The sequence below is a fragment of the Podarcis filfolensis genome, assembly GCF_964270895.1.
Source record: "Podarcis filfolensis genome assembly, chromosome: 8".
Lineage (NCBI taxonomy): Eukaryota > Metazoa > Chordata > Lepidosauria > Squamata > Lacertidae > Podarcis > Podarcis filfolensis.
The window spans coordinates 81,233,007-81,246,132 of NC_139611.1; the positions used below are offsets into that span (position 1 = coordinate 81,233,007).

General features: G+C 49.0%; 1 protein-coding gene across 2 annotated transcripts in view; it reads left to right on the forward strand.

Moving 5' to 3' along the window:
- The window catches only part of CLPTM1 (CLPTM1 regulator of GABA type A receptor forward trafficking), a 32,618-nt gene extending 20,277 nt beyond the window's left edge, over positions 1-12,341 (forward strand). For both annotated transcript variants that reach the window (XM_083627233.1, XM_083627234.1), the window contains exons 6-14: positions 388-473; positions 1,618-1,738; positions 2,557-2,801; positions 4,348-4,441; positions 5,116-5,306; positions 7,319-7,414; positions 8,335-8,470; positions 9,420-9,587; positions 10,899-12,341. In XM_083627233.1, the coding sequence (XP_083483359.1) occupies positions 388-473; positions 1,618-1,738; positions 2,557-2,801; positions 4,348-4,441; positions 5,116-5,306; positions 7,319-7,414; positions 8,335-8,470; positions 9,420-9,587; positions 10,899-11,215 (1,454 nt within the window). In that variant the 3' untranslated portion in view covers positions 11,216-12,341. The remainder of the gene's footprint in view (positions 1-387; positions 474-1,617; positions 1,739-2,556; positions 2,802-4,347; positions 4,442-5,115; positions 5,307-7,318; positions 7,415-8,334; positions 8,471-9,419; positions 9,588-10,898) is intronic.
- Positions 12,342-13,126: the final 785 nt, after the last annotated feature.

The following is a 13,126-nucleotide window of genomic DNA, read 5'->3' on the forward strand; positions in this document are numbered from 1 at the left end:
TGCCCAGCCCCATCATTGTTACTTGTTAAGTGCCAGGCTAAGATCTTTTCGCTCACTCAGGCCTTTGGTAATTGCCTCCTTCAGTGGTGTTCATATTTTACTCAGGTGCACAGGACTTGTCCTAGCATATTTCTGGATGAGCCTTTTATGCATTGTTCATCATTTTAAGGTCTTTTTTTATTGCACTTGTTTCACTTTAGGATTTTTTTCTTTTGTACAAAATGACTGGCAAATGCAGTAAATAATAATGACAACGACCGTGAGCGATAGAAACCCAGGTTGAAACGTGCTTGCAGTTCTCAGGTTCAGGATAATGCTACTGTCTAGCTTTACCTGCTAGTAGTGTTTTGCATCTGCTTACCTTTCCTTCCCCTTTCTTCTTTGCAGTGATAAATAAGTATAAGCGCAGACGGTTCCAGAAAACCAAGAATCTGCTCACGGGGGAGACAGAAGCGGATCCCGAAATGATAAAAGTAACAATTGCTTCTTATCTCAGACCCCCTGCATATCGCCCTCCCCTCCCCGTCCTTCTTTAGCTGTCAAGGTCACAGGTTCCCCCCCCCTTCCAGTGGGCACAGTCCCACGGGGCTTCTGGCTAGCACACCTCCATTCTTTCTGTCCCCATAATTCATCCTTCCCGGATTGTGAGGCTGGCAGCCCAAGGCTCTCTGGCAGAGCTGAGCCTCTGACAAATCGACATTGGTGGCCAAATCACTATGCTTAATGTTGCAGAACTATTTTCATCATTCCTTTCAGTTCCTCACTTCATAATACTGTACGCCGAAACCCTCCACCTGCCGTCTCTCTTCTGAAGTGGGGGGCGGGAAATTCCATGAACCGTTCTCGTGTATTTATAGTGCTGGAAAGATAACATTGGGCAGGGTGGGGTGAGATGAAGGCAGGGAGGAAATCTTATTACAAACCGCTACAGTAAAAGCCTGGCTTTTTATTGAAACGCTTGGTCTGGGAAAGAGCTCTTTGCAAACTGAGGTTTTGTGGTTCATGCTGGGGGGAAATGTTTTAAGTGATGAGTTGAGGCTTGCCTGTGGTCTGCCCAGAAGCATCTGGCTGCACGCTGTTGGGAACAGGATGCTGGGCTAGATGAATTCTTACGTAATGGGGGGGGGGGAGAACGCCTTTGGGGCTGATTTTGGCTCCCTGCCATCCAGATACAGCCTTTGGGGGGTGTTGGCAAATGAGCGAGAGCGCTATATTTAAGCCTCACTCCTTACGTGCAGCGGACATTATCATTTGTGGGGACTCTCTTAGCCCGGCCTCCACCACCCCTGTTCAAAATAAAGCTTTGCTGGTCAGACCTGTGTCGCTTTGAATAGAGCGAGTGCTGAGACCCCTCCAGCTGCCACTTAGAAGGGCTGTGCTGTGCCCAAGGCTAGCCAGAGGCCTTTGTCAAGCATGTTGGCTTCTTCTGCAAGCCCGTGGCTTCTGGTAGAGCTAATTAGAGTGTCTTTTCCTTGGCATCTCTAAATATCTTCCAGGCTGCGGCAGCAAGCAGGAATAGGAGCTGTCCCTTGTGACGGCATAGGGTCAAAATTGCTTTGAAAACCTTGACTGTATGTATCTGCAGCAGTCTTGCAGTCCTTTACGCTTTTGTTGCAGAGAGCTGAAGATTACGGCCCCGTGGAGGTGATCTCACACTGGCACCCAAACCTCACCATCAACATTGTGGATGACCACACACCATGGGTAAAGGGCAGTGTTCCTCCGCCTCTGGACCAATGTAAGGACAACAGATAATTAGCTCCTCAGGCCGCTCGGGTCACAATATACAGTTGCAGCGGGGAGAGAAGAAATAAAAGCATGACCGTGGCACGTTCCCTTTTGCACATGAGCTCAGGCTGAAACCCTCAGCCTGGAAATTCCTTCCGGTGTGGAAAAAAAAAGGGGTCAACTTTTGCAGCCTGCATGGTTAATTTGAAAATCCAGGTTGTTGGGAAGTTTTCAGTTGTGCTAATCTACCCCCCGAGCTTCAATTTGGTTCTCTTTATGGATGTGTTGAGGGGAGAGGAGAGCCCGGAGACAGACAAAGCACGGAGAAAGGTGCACAAAATTATTTTGAAAGTGATATTTATGCGTAAGGATATTTGTGCAAACCGCCAGCTCATTTGAAAGAAAATACCGTATTTTTCGCTCTATAAGACGCACTAGACCACAAGACACACCTAGTTTTTGGAGGAGGAAAACAAGAAAAAAAGTATTCTGAATTTCTGAAGCCAGAACAGCAAGAGGGATACAGTGAAAGCAGCAATCCCTCTTGCTGTTCTGGCTTCCGGGATAGCTGCGCAGCCTGCATTCGCTCCATAAGACGCACACACATTTCCCCTTACTTTTTAGGAGGGTAAAAGTGAGTCTTATAGAGCAAAAAATACGGTAATGCCGTGGTGCAATGCCGTTGTTGTGACATCATAAATTTATGAAATTGTCAGATGCGGGAGACACCTGGGGTGCAGGGCTGTGGGGTTCCTTTTCCGCTGTGCCTCAGCGGCATCCGGGTCCAGCCGCACAACACGTCCCCCCTTTGGGCTCTCTTTGTTTCAGATGTGAAATTTGACGCGGTGAGTGGCGACTACTACCCCATCTTGTACTTCAACGATTACTGGAACTTGCAGAAGGACTACTTCCCTATCAACGAGACACTGGAGCGCCTTCCTTTCCGACTGTCCTTCTGCCCGCTGTCACTGTGGCGATGGCAGCTGTATGCTGCCCAGAGCACCAAGTCCCCCTGGAACTTCCTGGGGGAGGACTTGTATGAGCAGTCGGATGAGGAGCAAGACTCCGTGAAGGTGAGCAGGGAGTGATGGCCGCGATGCCGTTCCTGGGGGCCGGGTAGGGGAGCTGGGGGGAAATCTCACACTCGGCAACCAGCGCATACCTTTGGCTTCAGATAGTAAATGGGTAGACAGGCCTACAAAGCCCAGGACACAAATTGTCATGGCCCTCTATTAGCTGTGGTAGCTCGTTTACCAGAAGTAATGTATAGCCACTTCCGCCCTACGGAGGAGGTGGGGTTGCAGGCTTCACGGCTCCACCATGCGCACAGTGGGTGGAGGCCAGCGCCTACGCGATTGGGGGGATTCCCGGCCGCGTCACCCCCTGGCCGGCCATCGGCCAGTTCACGGGCCGTGCCCTGCCCTATAAAGGCAGGACGCGGCCGGGGATCTCCCTCTTTGCCGCTCATCAGCTGGTATAGTTCTGTAAATGGAAGAGGGGAGGTAGCGCCATCACCTGCCCCGCATATTGAAGGGTAGTCCGGTAAAGGATTCCGGGGGGCATGGCCCTATCCGAAACCTAGGGAGATGAGGGCCTAAGGCACGCACCTAACGGTGACCCCCGGGGGAGTTCCTAGTTGATGTGCATCAGCAGGACTCCCCCTACTGGGGGTTAACCCTTCCCGGACTTCAAGCGGACGGGCTGAAGTCTGATACAGTCAGTCAGGAGCAGTGCCTAAGCCAATACCGCTCATCACCTGTAACCAATAAAGCTGTGGCCTTTTTTTAGCCCATTAACCTTAATACAGTGGTGCCTCGCAAGACGAAATTAATTCGTTCCGCAAGTTTTTTCTTCTTGCGAGTTTTTCGTCTTGCGAAGCACGGTTTCCCATAGGAATGCATTGAAAATCAATTAATGCGTTCCTATGGAGACCGCCTTCAGATCAGGTCCGGGGACAGTCTGTCCCCGGACCTCTTCTGAAGGCTGGCGGGGGGAGAAGGGCTTTTCTTCCCACCGCCAGCCTTCAGAACAGCCTTCTGAATGTTGGCGGTGGGGAGGAAAAACCCTCCTCCCACCGCAAGCCCTGGGAACAGAGGAGAAGCGCTGCGCGCCTTCTTCTCTGTTCCCGAACCTCCCACCGCAAGCCTTCAGGACAGGTCCGGGAACAGAGGAGAAGGCACGCTGCGCTTCCCCGCTGTCCCCGGAGATTTCCCTATGGGCTTTCGTCCTGCAAAGCAAGCCCATAGGGAAATTCGTCTTGCGAAGCCGCTAAAAAATCGGAAAACCCTTTCGTCTTGCGGGTTTTTCGTTTAGCAAGGCATTCGTCTTGCGGGGCACCACTGTAATTGTGTCATGTGTCATTATTTCCACCTGGGGGGGGGATGTGAACTTGCCACGCAATTAGCATTAACTCTGGAAATGTATACTTGATTCAGATCAAACTCAGCCTTCTACAGCAGAAAAACATCAGGAGGCTTCCCTTGGTCAGAATTGAGTGTACATTTCCAGAGTGAATGGTAAATACGTTACAAATGACTGGCATGCTTCTAATTTTGTATATTTTGGGGGGTGCCCTGGAGATGCTGGTCTTCCTCATACCTTCTTTCTCCTTTCTCCTAGGTTGCACTATTAGAAACCAATCCCTACCTTCTGGCGTTGACCATTATTGTTTCCATTGTACATAGCATTTTCGAATTCCTCGCTTTCAAAAATGGTAGGTTCCAAAATATTTGAGCTTCTTCTCTTCTCTCTCCCCAGCCCCCTTTCCCCCTCCTGCCTGTTTAAAGCCAGAAGGTGAAGGGGCGAGGGAGGATGCCACAAGTCTCTAGCGCAGCTGCCTGTCTTCCTCCTCAGTGCCTTCTCCGCTTCGAGTCAAAGCCACCTCTGGCCAGATACCAGCCTAGCCAGCAGTACTGGAGGATTGTGGGAGGCGGGTGGCGCTGTAGTCTAAACCACCGGGCCTCTTGGGTTGCCGATCAGAAGGTCAGCAGTTTGAATCCCCGCGACGGGGTGAGCTCCCATTGCTCTGTCCCAGCTTCTGCCAACCTAGCAGTTCGAAAGCACACCAGCGCAAGTAGATAAATAGGTACCGGTGGAAAGATAAACGGCGTTTCCGTCCACTCTGGCTTCCGTTATGGTGTTCCATTGTTCCAGAGGCGGTTTAGTCCTGCTGGCCACATGACCCGGAAAACTGTCTGTGGACAAACGCTGGCTCTCTCGGCCTGAAAGCAAGATGAGCGCCGCAACCCCATAGTCGCCTTTGACTGAACTTTATCCAGGGGTCATTTATATTTTTACCATTTACTGGAGTATTGGGAAATAGCTCCAGTGAAAAGCTGAAAAGCATTCTTTTCCTTTTAAACCTCTGTTTGTCATCTTCCTTTTTAGATATTCAGTTCTGGAACAGCAGGCAGTCCCTAGAGGGGCTCTCTGTCCGCTCAGTATTCTTTGGAGTATTCCAGTCACTCGTCGTCCTTCTCTACATCCTGGACAACGAAACTAACTTTGTGGTGCAAGTCAGCGTCTTCATTGGGCTCCTGATCGATCTCTGGAAGATCACAAAAGTTATGGATGTCAGGGTAAGAGCTGGACAAGGAGGGCAGTTAGTGCATGAAGGTGTCTGCTCTCGTCTCATCTCTTGTTTCGATGACATGAAATTAGGGTAGTTAAAACAAAACAAAAAATAGGGTTGAGATCCAAAAGGATCTCTCCTAGCTGGGCAAATGACCAGTACAGTGGTACCTCAGGTTACATACGCTTCAGGTTACATACGCTTCAGGTTACAGACTCCGCTAACCCAGAAATAGTACCTCGGGTTAAGAACTTTGCTTCAGGATGAGAACAGAATTGTGCTCCAGCGGCGCAGCAGCAGCAGGAGGCCCCATTAGCTAAAGTGGTGCTTCAGGTTAAGAACAGTTTTAGGTTAAGAACGGACCTCCGGAACAAATTAAGTACTTAACCTGAGGTACCACTGTAAAATGGGAGGATCACAGGGTGGTTTTTGGTATTTAAAAAAATGAGAATATGTAGCATAATAGCAAACAAAACAGTAACATGCAGTTTAAAAGGCCATAGGCTGGCTAATTGAACCAAGGCCTGGTTGAAGAGGAATGTTTTCACCTGACACCTAAAGATACGTAGTGAAGGCGCCAGGCAAGCCCCCCCGGGGAGAGCATTCCAGGAAGCGGGGAGCCACTGCAGAGAAGGCCCCGTTCTCGTGTTGCCGCCCTCCGGACCTCTCGTGGCGGAGGAACACAAAGAAGGGCTTTGGATGATGAGCGCAGGGTCTGAGTCAGTTCATATGGGGCGAGTCGGTCCCTGAGGTATTGTGGTCCTGTCTCAATGTAAGCAAGTGTAAAATAATTGGGGCGAAGGAAACTAACTGGGCTTGAGCTGGCAGTGACTGACTAGGAAGAGAAAGCACTTGGGTAACTGCTCAAGCCCAGCCATTCGGAACCAAAGAAAAACCTCGCTTAATCAACCCGGCAGCCCATCTTCTCCAGATCCAGTGGTCAACCAGATTCCTCACAAACAGGGCCAGAAACACGTACAAACCCTGTTGCTTCCCAGCAACTGGTATCCAGTGGCGTAGTGTCTCTAAACATTGAGAGTTCCAGGTGGCCATTGCAGCATAAGAGCCATTGATAGCCCTGCCCTCCTCGAATTCCCTGCATCCCTTTTTGAAGCAGTCTGAGAACCAACTTCAGTACATGTTAACTGCCTTGTGCAAAGCAGTGCTTTATTTCACCTGCCCTTGTGCTTTTTCTGTATGAGGGCTCGAGAGTTACCGTATTTTTCACTCTATAAGACGCACTTTTTCCCTCCTAAAAAGTAAGGGGAAATGTGTGTGCGTCTTACGGAGCGAATGCAGGCTGCACAGCTATCCCAGAAGCCAGAACAGCAAGAGGGATCTGTGCGCAGCGCTTACTCTCGCTGTTCTAGCTTCTGACTTAGCCATGATCTGTTTCTTCCTGTGTGCTGCTCTTGGGGGCTTTTCCCCTAGGAGGGAGAAGGGCAACCTGTCAGTGATGGACTGCCCTTCTCCCTCCTCAGGGAAAAGCCTGCAAGCGCCGCACACACGCTCCACACGGCTCGTGAAAAGGAGCACCGAGCAGAGCCTGGGATGCATACAGGCTCTGCTCAGCACTCCCTTTAAAGAATTTTTTTTCTTGCGTTCCCCCTCTAAAAACTAGGTGCGTCTTATAGAGCGAAAAATACGGTACTTAAAAAGACTCTTGGTAATAGAACCGTTGCGTTAGGTTTTTTTGTTGTTGCTTCTCCAGGATGCTTAGAACTCTGGGTAGACCTCTAGCTATTTCAGAGAAAGCTGGGGATCTGGGACAATTTGAGTGTGAACAGGTTATGCTGTTGCTGCCGCAACCGCATCACGTGGAGTTGGATCATAAAAGCATTTTGGAATCCTAGTTTCCTGCACATCAGTAGGGCTGGAATGAATACACTTTTTGCCTCCCTTTGCATCGTGGGCTTCACCTCATTTGCTTCAAGTTCGCTGGATTCCCTTCCCTTGATGTCTGTCTCCTAACGCCTTTCCTCTCTCTGCTCTTTCCTCCCTCGAATAATGCTGCAACAGCTGGATCGGGAAAACAAAATTGCCGGGATCCTCCCACGCTTGACTTTCAAAGACAAATCAACGTACATTGAATCGTCTACCAAAGTCTATGATGACGTGAGTTTAGCGACTGCTCTAGGAGAGGGTCCTCTCCAGATACTATGGGGAGGGGAGCTATTTTCCATGGTGGTGATTTGTACAAGTGCATACCGGCTAGGGAATTGGTTGTTGTCATTATGAAGGGGACACTTTGTTTTTCTCAGCTTCTTTTTGTTACAGCAAAGCTAATGCTAGCTAATGCTTTTTTAGCTACTAAATCCTCAGAGAAAGTAATTTAAAAGTATTGAGGCCTGGTTTGGGGGGGGTGACTACACAGGTTTTTGGGTAACCTAACCTGTCCCCTTCATTTACTATTATTGTTGTTAGTTAGTTACCCTAAGGGACGTGGGTAGCGCTGTGGGTTAAACCACAGAGCTTAGGACTTGCCGATCAGAAGGTCATCGGTTCGAATCCCCGCAACAGGGTGAGCTTCCGTTGCTCTGTCCCTGCTCCTGCCAACCTAGCAGTTCGAAAGCACACCGGTCCAAGTAGATAAATAGGTACTGCTGCGGCAGGAAGGTAAATGGCGTTTCCGTGCGCTCTGGCTTCCATCACGGTGTCCCGTTGCGCCAGAAGCGGCTTAGTCATGCTGGGCACATGATCCGGAAAAGTTGCCTGTGGACAAACACCGGTTCTCTTGCCCAAAAGCGAGATGAGCGCCGCAACCCCACAGTCGCCTTTGACTGGACTTAACCGTCCAGGGGCCCTTTACTTTTATCTTTTTTTACCTGGGGCAAACTGCAAAAATCTAAAATGCAACTTTGAAAACAGACTAAAATGCTTAGTTACAACAAATTCAACCAAAAAACAACAACACATCACACCTGCACATGTGGGTGGCTAGTCAGGCACCTCTGGATCTCCCTCCATTTCTAATTTTCCCAATTGTGGACTTTCCTATTCCTTCTGAACTTGTCTCGATTTGTTCACCTTTGCAGATGGCTTTCCGGTATCTCTCCTGGATCCTCTTCCCCCTCCTGGGTTGCTACGCTGTTTACAGCCTCCTCTACATGGAGCACAAGGGCTGGTACTCCTGGGTTCTCAGCATGCTCTATGGGTTCCTGTTGACTTTCGGTGAGTAACTGGAGCATTCCTAAAGCAGCGTTCTGTGTGGCCTGGCAGCTTGCATCTCCCCACGTGCGGAACTGGGCATCTCCATGTGAATTATGTTCTCTTCATCCATTAACCCAGGGTTGTCCCAGACTCCAAAGCGTTCTCTCTCTTTTTGATAAACAGAAAAAGCAAATCTCTGGAAAGAAAGTTATGGGGCAAAACGCACAGGAACTTCCTAACCAATTTCTGTGAAATTTCCTTTCTTTTCCATTTTAATTTGCATACCGCCTTTCTATATTACTATGCGCAAGGCAGGTTACGGTTTCTTTGTTGAAGAAACAAAGATTGCGCACCTTGTAACAATCTGATCCAATGCAAAAATGTCATAATAAAAACTTGACTTTAAAATAAGCAACTTATATTAAATAAAGTATGATAACACTCAATAATCCATTAGGATATAATAGTACACAATAAAACCAAAGGTCAGCAAATAAGAATTAAACAAGAATTCAATCTTTGCAATTACAATAAATAATTTCTAAACTATAATCAATAAAAAAATAACAGAAATGTGCCTATTAGACAGCAACAGAATCAGCCACTGTGTGTGTGTGTGTGTATTATTTGATCTCCACACTCTGGACCATAGCTGTCAACTTTTCCCTTTTCTTGCGAGAAATCCTATTCGGAATAAGGAATTTCCCTTTAAAAAAGGGAAACGTTGACAGCTATGATCTGGAGCAGCAGGGCATAGCTGACTTCCCCTGGTAAGCAACAGATTCCCGGGGATGGCCGTGTCTCTAATTTTGTGTTTTGTCATCCACCCCACCCCAGGACACTCTCAATACTTAGAAGTGCACCCACTGGTCAGAAAAGGTTGCTGACTTCTGCGTTAACTACTCCAGCATTGACTTTTTCTTTTCCTGCCTGCCTTTGTTTTGTTGCCCTGCCCTGTCCCCCCTCCCAGGCTTCATCACCATGACGCCTCAGCTGTTCATCAACTACAAGCTGAAGTCTGTTGCTCACCTGCCCTGGCGGATGCTCACCTACAAAGCCCTCAACACCTTCATCGACGACCTGTTTGCCTTCGTCATCAAAATGCCCATGATGTACAGAATAGGCTGCCTTCGAGACGGTAATTTCTCTCCCTCCTGCGTCTCATTGTATTCTCCCACCCCGCCTCCTGTGTATCTCAGGGGGGCTTTTTCTATGACCGCCCACCCCGAACCAATGATATCTCAGTTGGTAGAGCGTGAGAACCTTAATGTCAGGATCATGGGTTTGAGCCCCACATTGGGCAAAAGATTCCTGCGTTGGAGGGCATTGGGCTGCATGACCCTGGTGGTCCCTTCCAGCTGTACAATTCTGTGATTCTGTTGAGTGTTTCCCGAACAATGTGCAGACTTCTGTATATAATAATTATAATTTATTATTTGTACCCCACCCATCTGGCTGGGTTTCCCCAGCCACTCTGGGCGGCTTCCAACAGAATATTAAAATACAATAATCTATTAAACATTAAAAGCTTCCCTAAACAGGGCTGCCTTCAGATGTCTTCTAAGAGTCTGGTAGTTGTTGTTCTCTTTGACATTGGTGGGAGGGCGCTCCACAGGGCGGGTGCCACTACCGAGAAGGCCCTCTGCCTGGTTCCCTGTAACTTGGCTTCTCGCAGGGAGGGAACCGCCAGAAGGTCCTCGGAGCTGGACCTCAGTGTCCGGACAGAACGATGGGGGTGGAGATGCTTCTTCAGGTATACTGGGCCGAGGCCGTTTAGGGCTTTAAAGGTCATCACCAGCACTTTGAATTGTGCTCAGAAGCGTACTGGGAGCCATTGTAGGTCTTTCAAGGCCGGTGTTATGTGGTCTCAGCGGCCCCTCCCAGTCACCAGTCTAGCTGCCACATTCTGGATTAGTTGTAGTTTCGGGTCACCTTCAAAGGTAGCCCCACGTAGAGCGCATTGCAGTAGTCCAAGTGAGAGCTAACTAGAGCATGCACCACTCTAGCGAGACAGTCTGCGGGCAGGTAGGGTCTCAGCCTGCGTACCAGATGGAGCTGGTAAACAGCTGCCTTATACGTACAAGTTCCTGTGTGTGTGTGTGTGTGTGTGTGTGTGTGTGTGTGCGCGCGCACACACACACACATATATATGTGTGTGTGTGTGTGTGTGTGTGTGTGTGTGTGTGTGTGTGTGGAAATATTAAATAAATGTGCTAAACAGGCTTCCAAGAGGTCTGAGATAGCTCAGTCAGTAGAGCATGAGCATCTTAATCCCGGTCGTGGGCAAAAGATTCCTGCATTACAGGGGGTTGGACTAGATGACCCTGGTGGTCCCTTCCAACTCTACAGTTCTGTGATCCTTGGACAAATCTATGGAGAACTCCGAGCCAAAGGGCTCCTCTCTCTTGTACCCCGTTGTAACGCCTGCCCTTTCTTCCTCCCCCCACAGATGTCGTTTTCTTCATTTACCTCTACCAGCGGTGGATCTACCGGGTGGATCCGACCCGCGTCAACGAGTTCGGGATCAGCGGGGAGGACCAAGTATCTCGGACCGCGACGCCGAGCGTTGCTCAGCAGGACGGTGGCCCTGCAGTGCTGGCCAACAGGGCCGTCAGGGCGGTAACAGAGGGCCCGGCAAACGGTGCCCCCGCAGCAGCGACGGAGAGGGGAGCCGCCGACATTCCCGCAGCCACCTCGGCGAGCTTGCCAGACGGCGCGGCCGAAGCACTCCCTTCGAAAACGGCGGAGGAGAAGAAGAAAGATTAACCTGCTCCCGCGTTTATTTTTTAAGATCCCTAACCTGACACTCTCACTGTTGGATAATGGACAGAAAGCAAAATGGGTGGGGGAGGCAAGCAGAGTTGCTTCGGCCCTCCAGGGTCCAAAGCGTTTTATTTTCTATTCCAGTAAACATGCGGCGGCGGCTGGGGCGGGTTTTCGGGAGGGGGCGGGGTGGGGTGGGAGGAAGACCGCTTGAAATGTTGGTGGAGTTCGATGTGATAAGCTGTATCCATGAGAGAGAAACCTCACCTCACCCACCCACTTCCCCCCGCCCCTCCGTAAATCTCTATGTTTAAAAGCAAAACTCAAACCAGTAATCATTGTGACCTCCATGCCATTGTGCGGGTATTTAGGACATTGTTATTAAGGAGTTTTCCTCCAAGTTGTGTCTCCGTTTCATAAAGAGAGCTGATGATCAGAACAAAAGATAGCAAAACACCGTTTCTCATCATTACATCCTAATAACAGACTCTGGATTTAATAAATTCATTTGGGTGTTTTAAGTTAAAAATAATAATACACCAAAACAACCCCTCTGCTTCTCCCTCCTCCTGTTTCTTCTCACAAGGTTTAGAGTAAGGAATTTCCTCCAGGACTGCGCATGTGTCACTGGGTGTAAAATCCAGCTTTCATTTAACAGCAAGATTCAGGTTTTTAACACAGTGTTAATTGTGTGTGAATTACTTCCTTTCCTTTGGGATCTTCAGTGGCTTTAGTATTATTGGGGGGTGGTGGAGATTACCTGCTGTAAATTTCTGTGATGTCTCTCTTAACTGCCCCCCCCACTGATTTTCACATAATGCCAAACCATGGTTTAGCATTACATATAATCCCAGCCCACCTGCTTAACTCTGGCTTGATAACTACGGCTAAAAGCCATTTGTTAACCATGGTTCATAGTTTGCAAACCTTAGTTGTCACTAACCAAAGCTTAGCATTACTTCTAAGCCCAGGCCGCCTCCCTGAACTGTGGCTAAGAAGCCATCAACATCCACAAGCCAGACCTGGGAGTGAAGAGCAACAAAGAATTCAAACTGCTCTCAAGGAATGGCTGATCTCACTGTTGTTTTTAACTGTACTGTGCTGTAGTAAACCAAGTTTTGAGTGATCATCTGCCAGACACTTCGGCTTTCACTAATGTTTATTAGGTTTAGCATTAACCATGGTTTAGCTTATTGCACAGATTTAAAATTCCCCTCAATATTTTTCTCCCCATGCATTTTAAGGTAAGGTGCATCAGCCCTTTGCTTATTTGAGTTGTCTCCTCCCCCCCCCCCCCCGTGTCTTGTCTTTCCCCCCACTTAAAATAAGGTCACGGAGACCTATACACAACTTTTCTTTGCAGGCTGCTCTCGTCTCGGATTTGCAATGGCTAAACCACAGTGTGGGGATGCTCCGTTCCTGCTTGGGTCAGCAAAGCTTCCCTCCCCGTAGCAGCGGCACTGCTGCCTCCAAAAATTTGGGTCATGCTGGGTGGACTTCTCCTGGGGGAGCCTTCATAGACACACAACTTTGCCTCCCTGCTTTGTGATGATCTCACCCTTATGAGATGGGCTGTTCTTGCTCATAGACCTTTTCTGCAGCTTAGTGCCAGGAAATTTGCTTTGTTGTTGTTGTTGTTTAGTCGTGTCCGACTCTTCGTGACCCCCTGGACCAGAGCACGCCAGGCACGCCTGTCTTCCACTGCCTCCCGCAGTTTGGTCAAACTCATGTTGGTAGCTGCGAGAACACTGTCCAACCATCTCGTCCTCTCTCGTCCCCTTCTCCTTGTGCCCTCCATCTTTCCCAACATCAGGGTCTTTTCCAGGGAGTCTTCTCTTCGCATGAGGTGGCCAAAGTATTGGAGCCTCAGCTTCAGGATCTATCCTTCCAGTGCTGATTTCCTTAGGAAGGAAA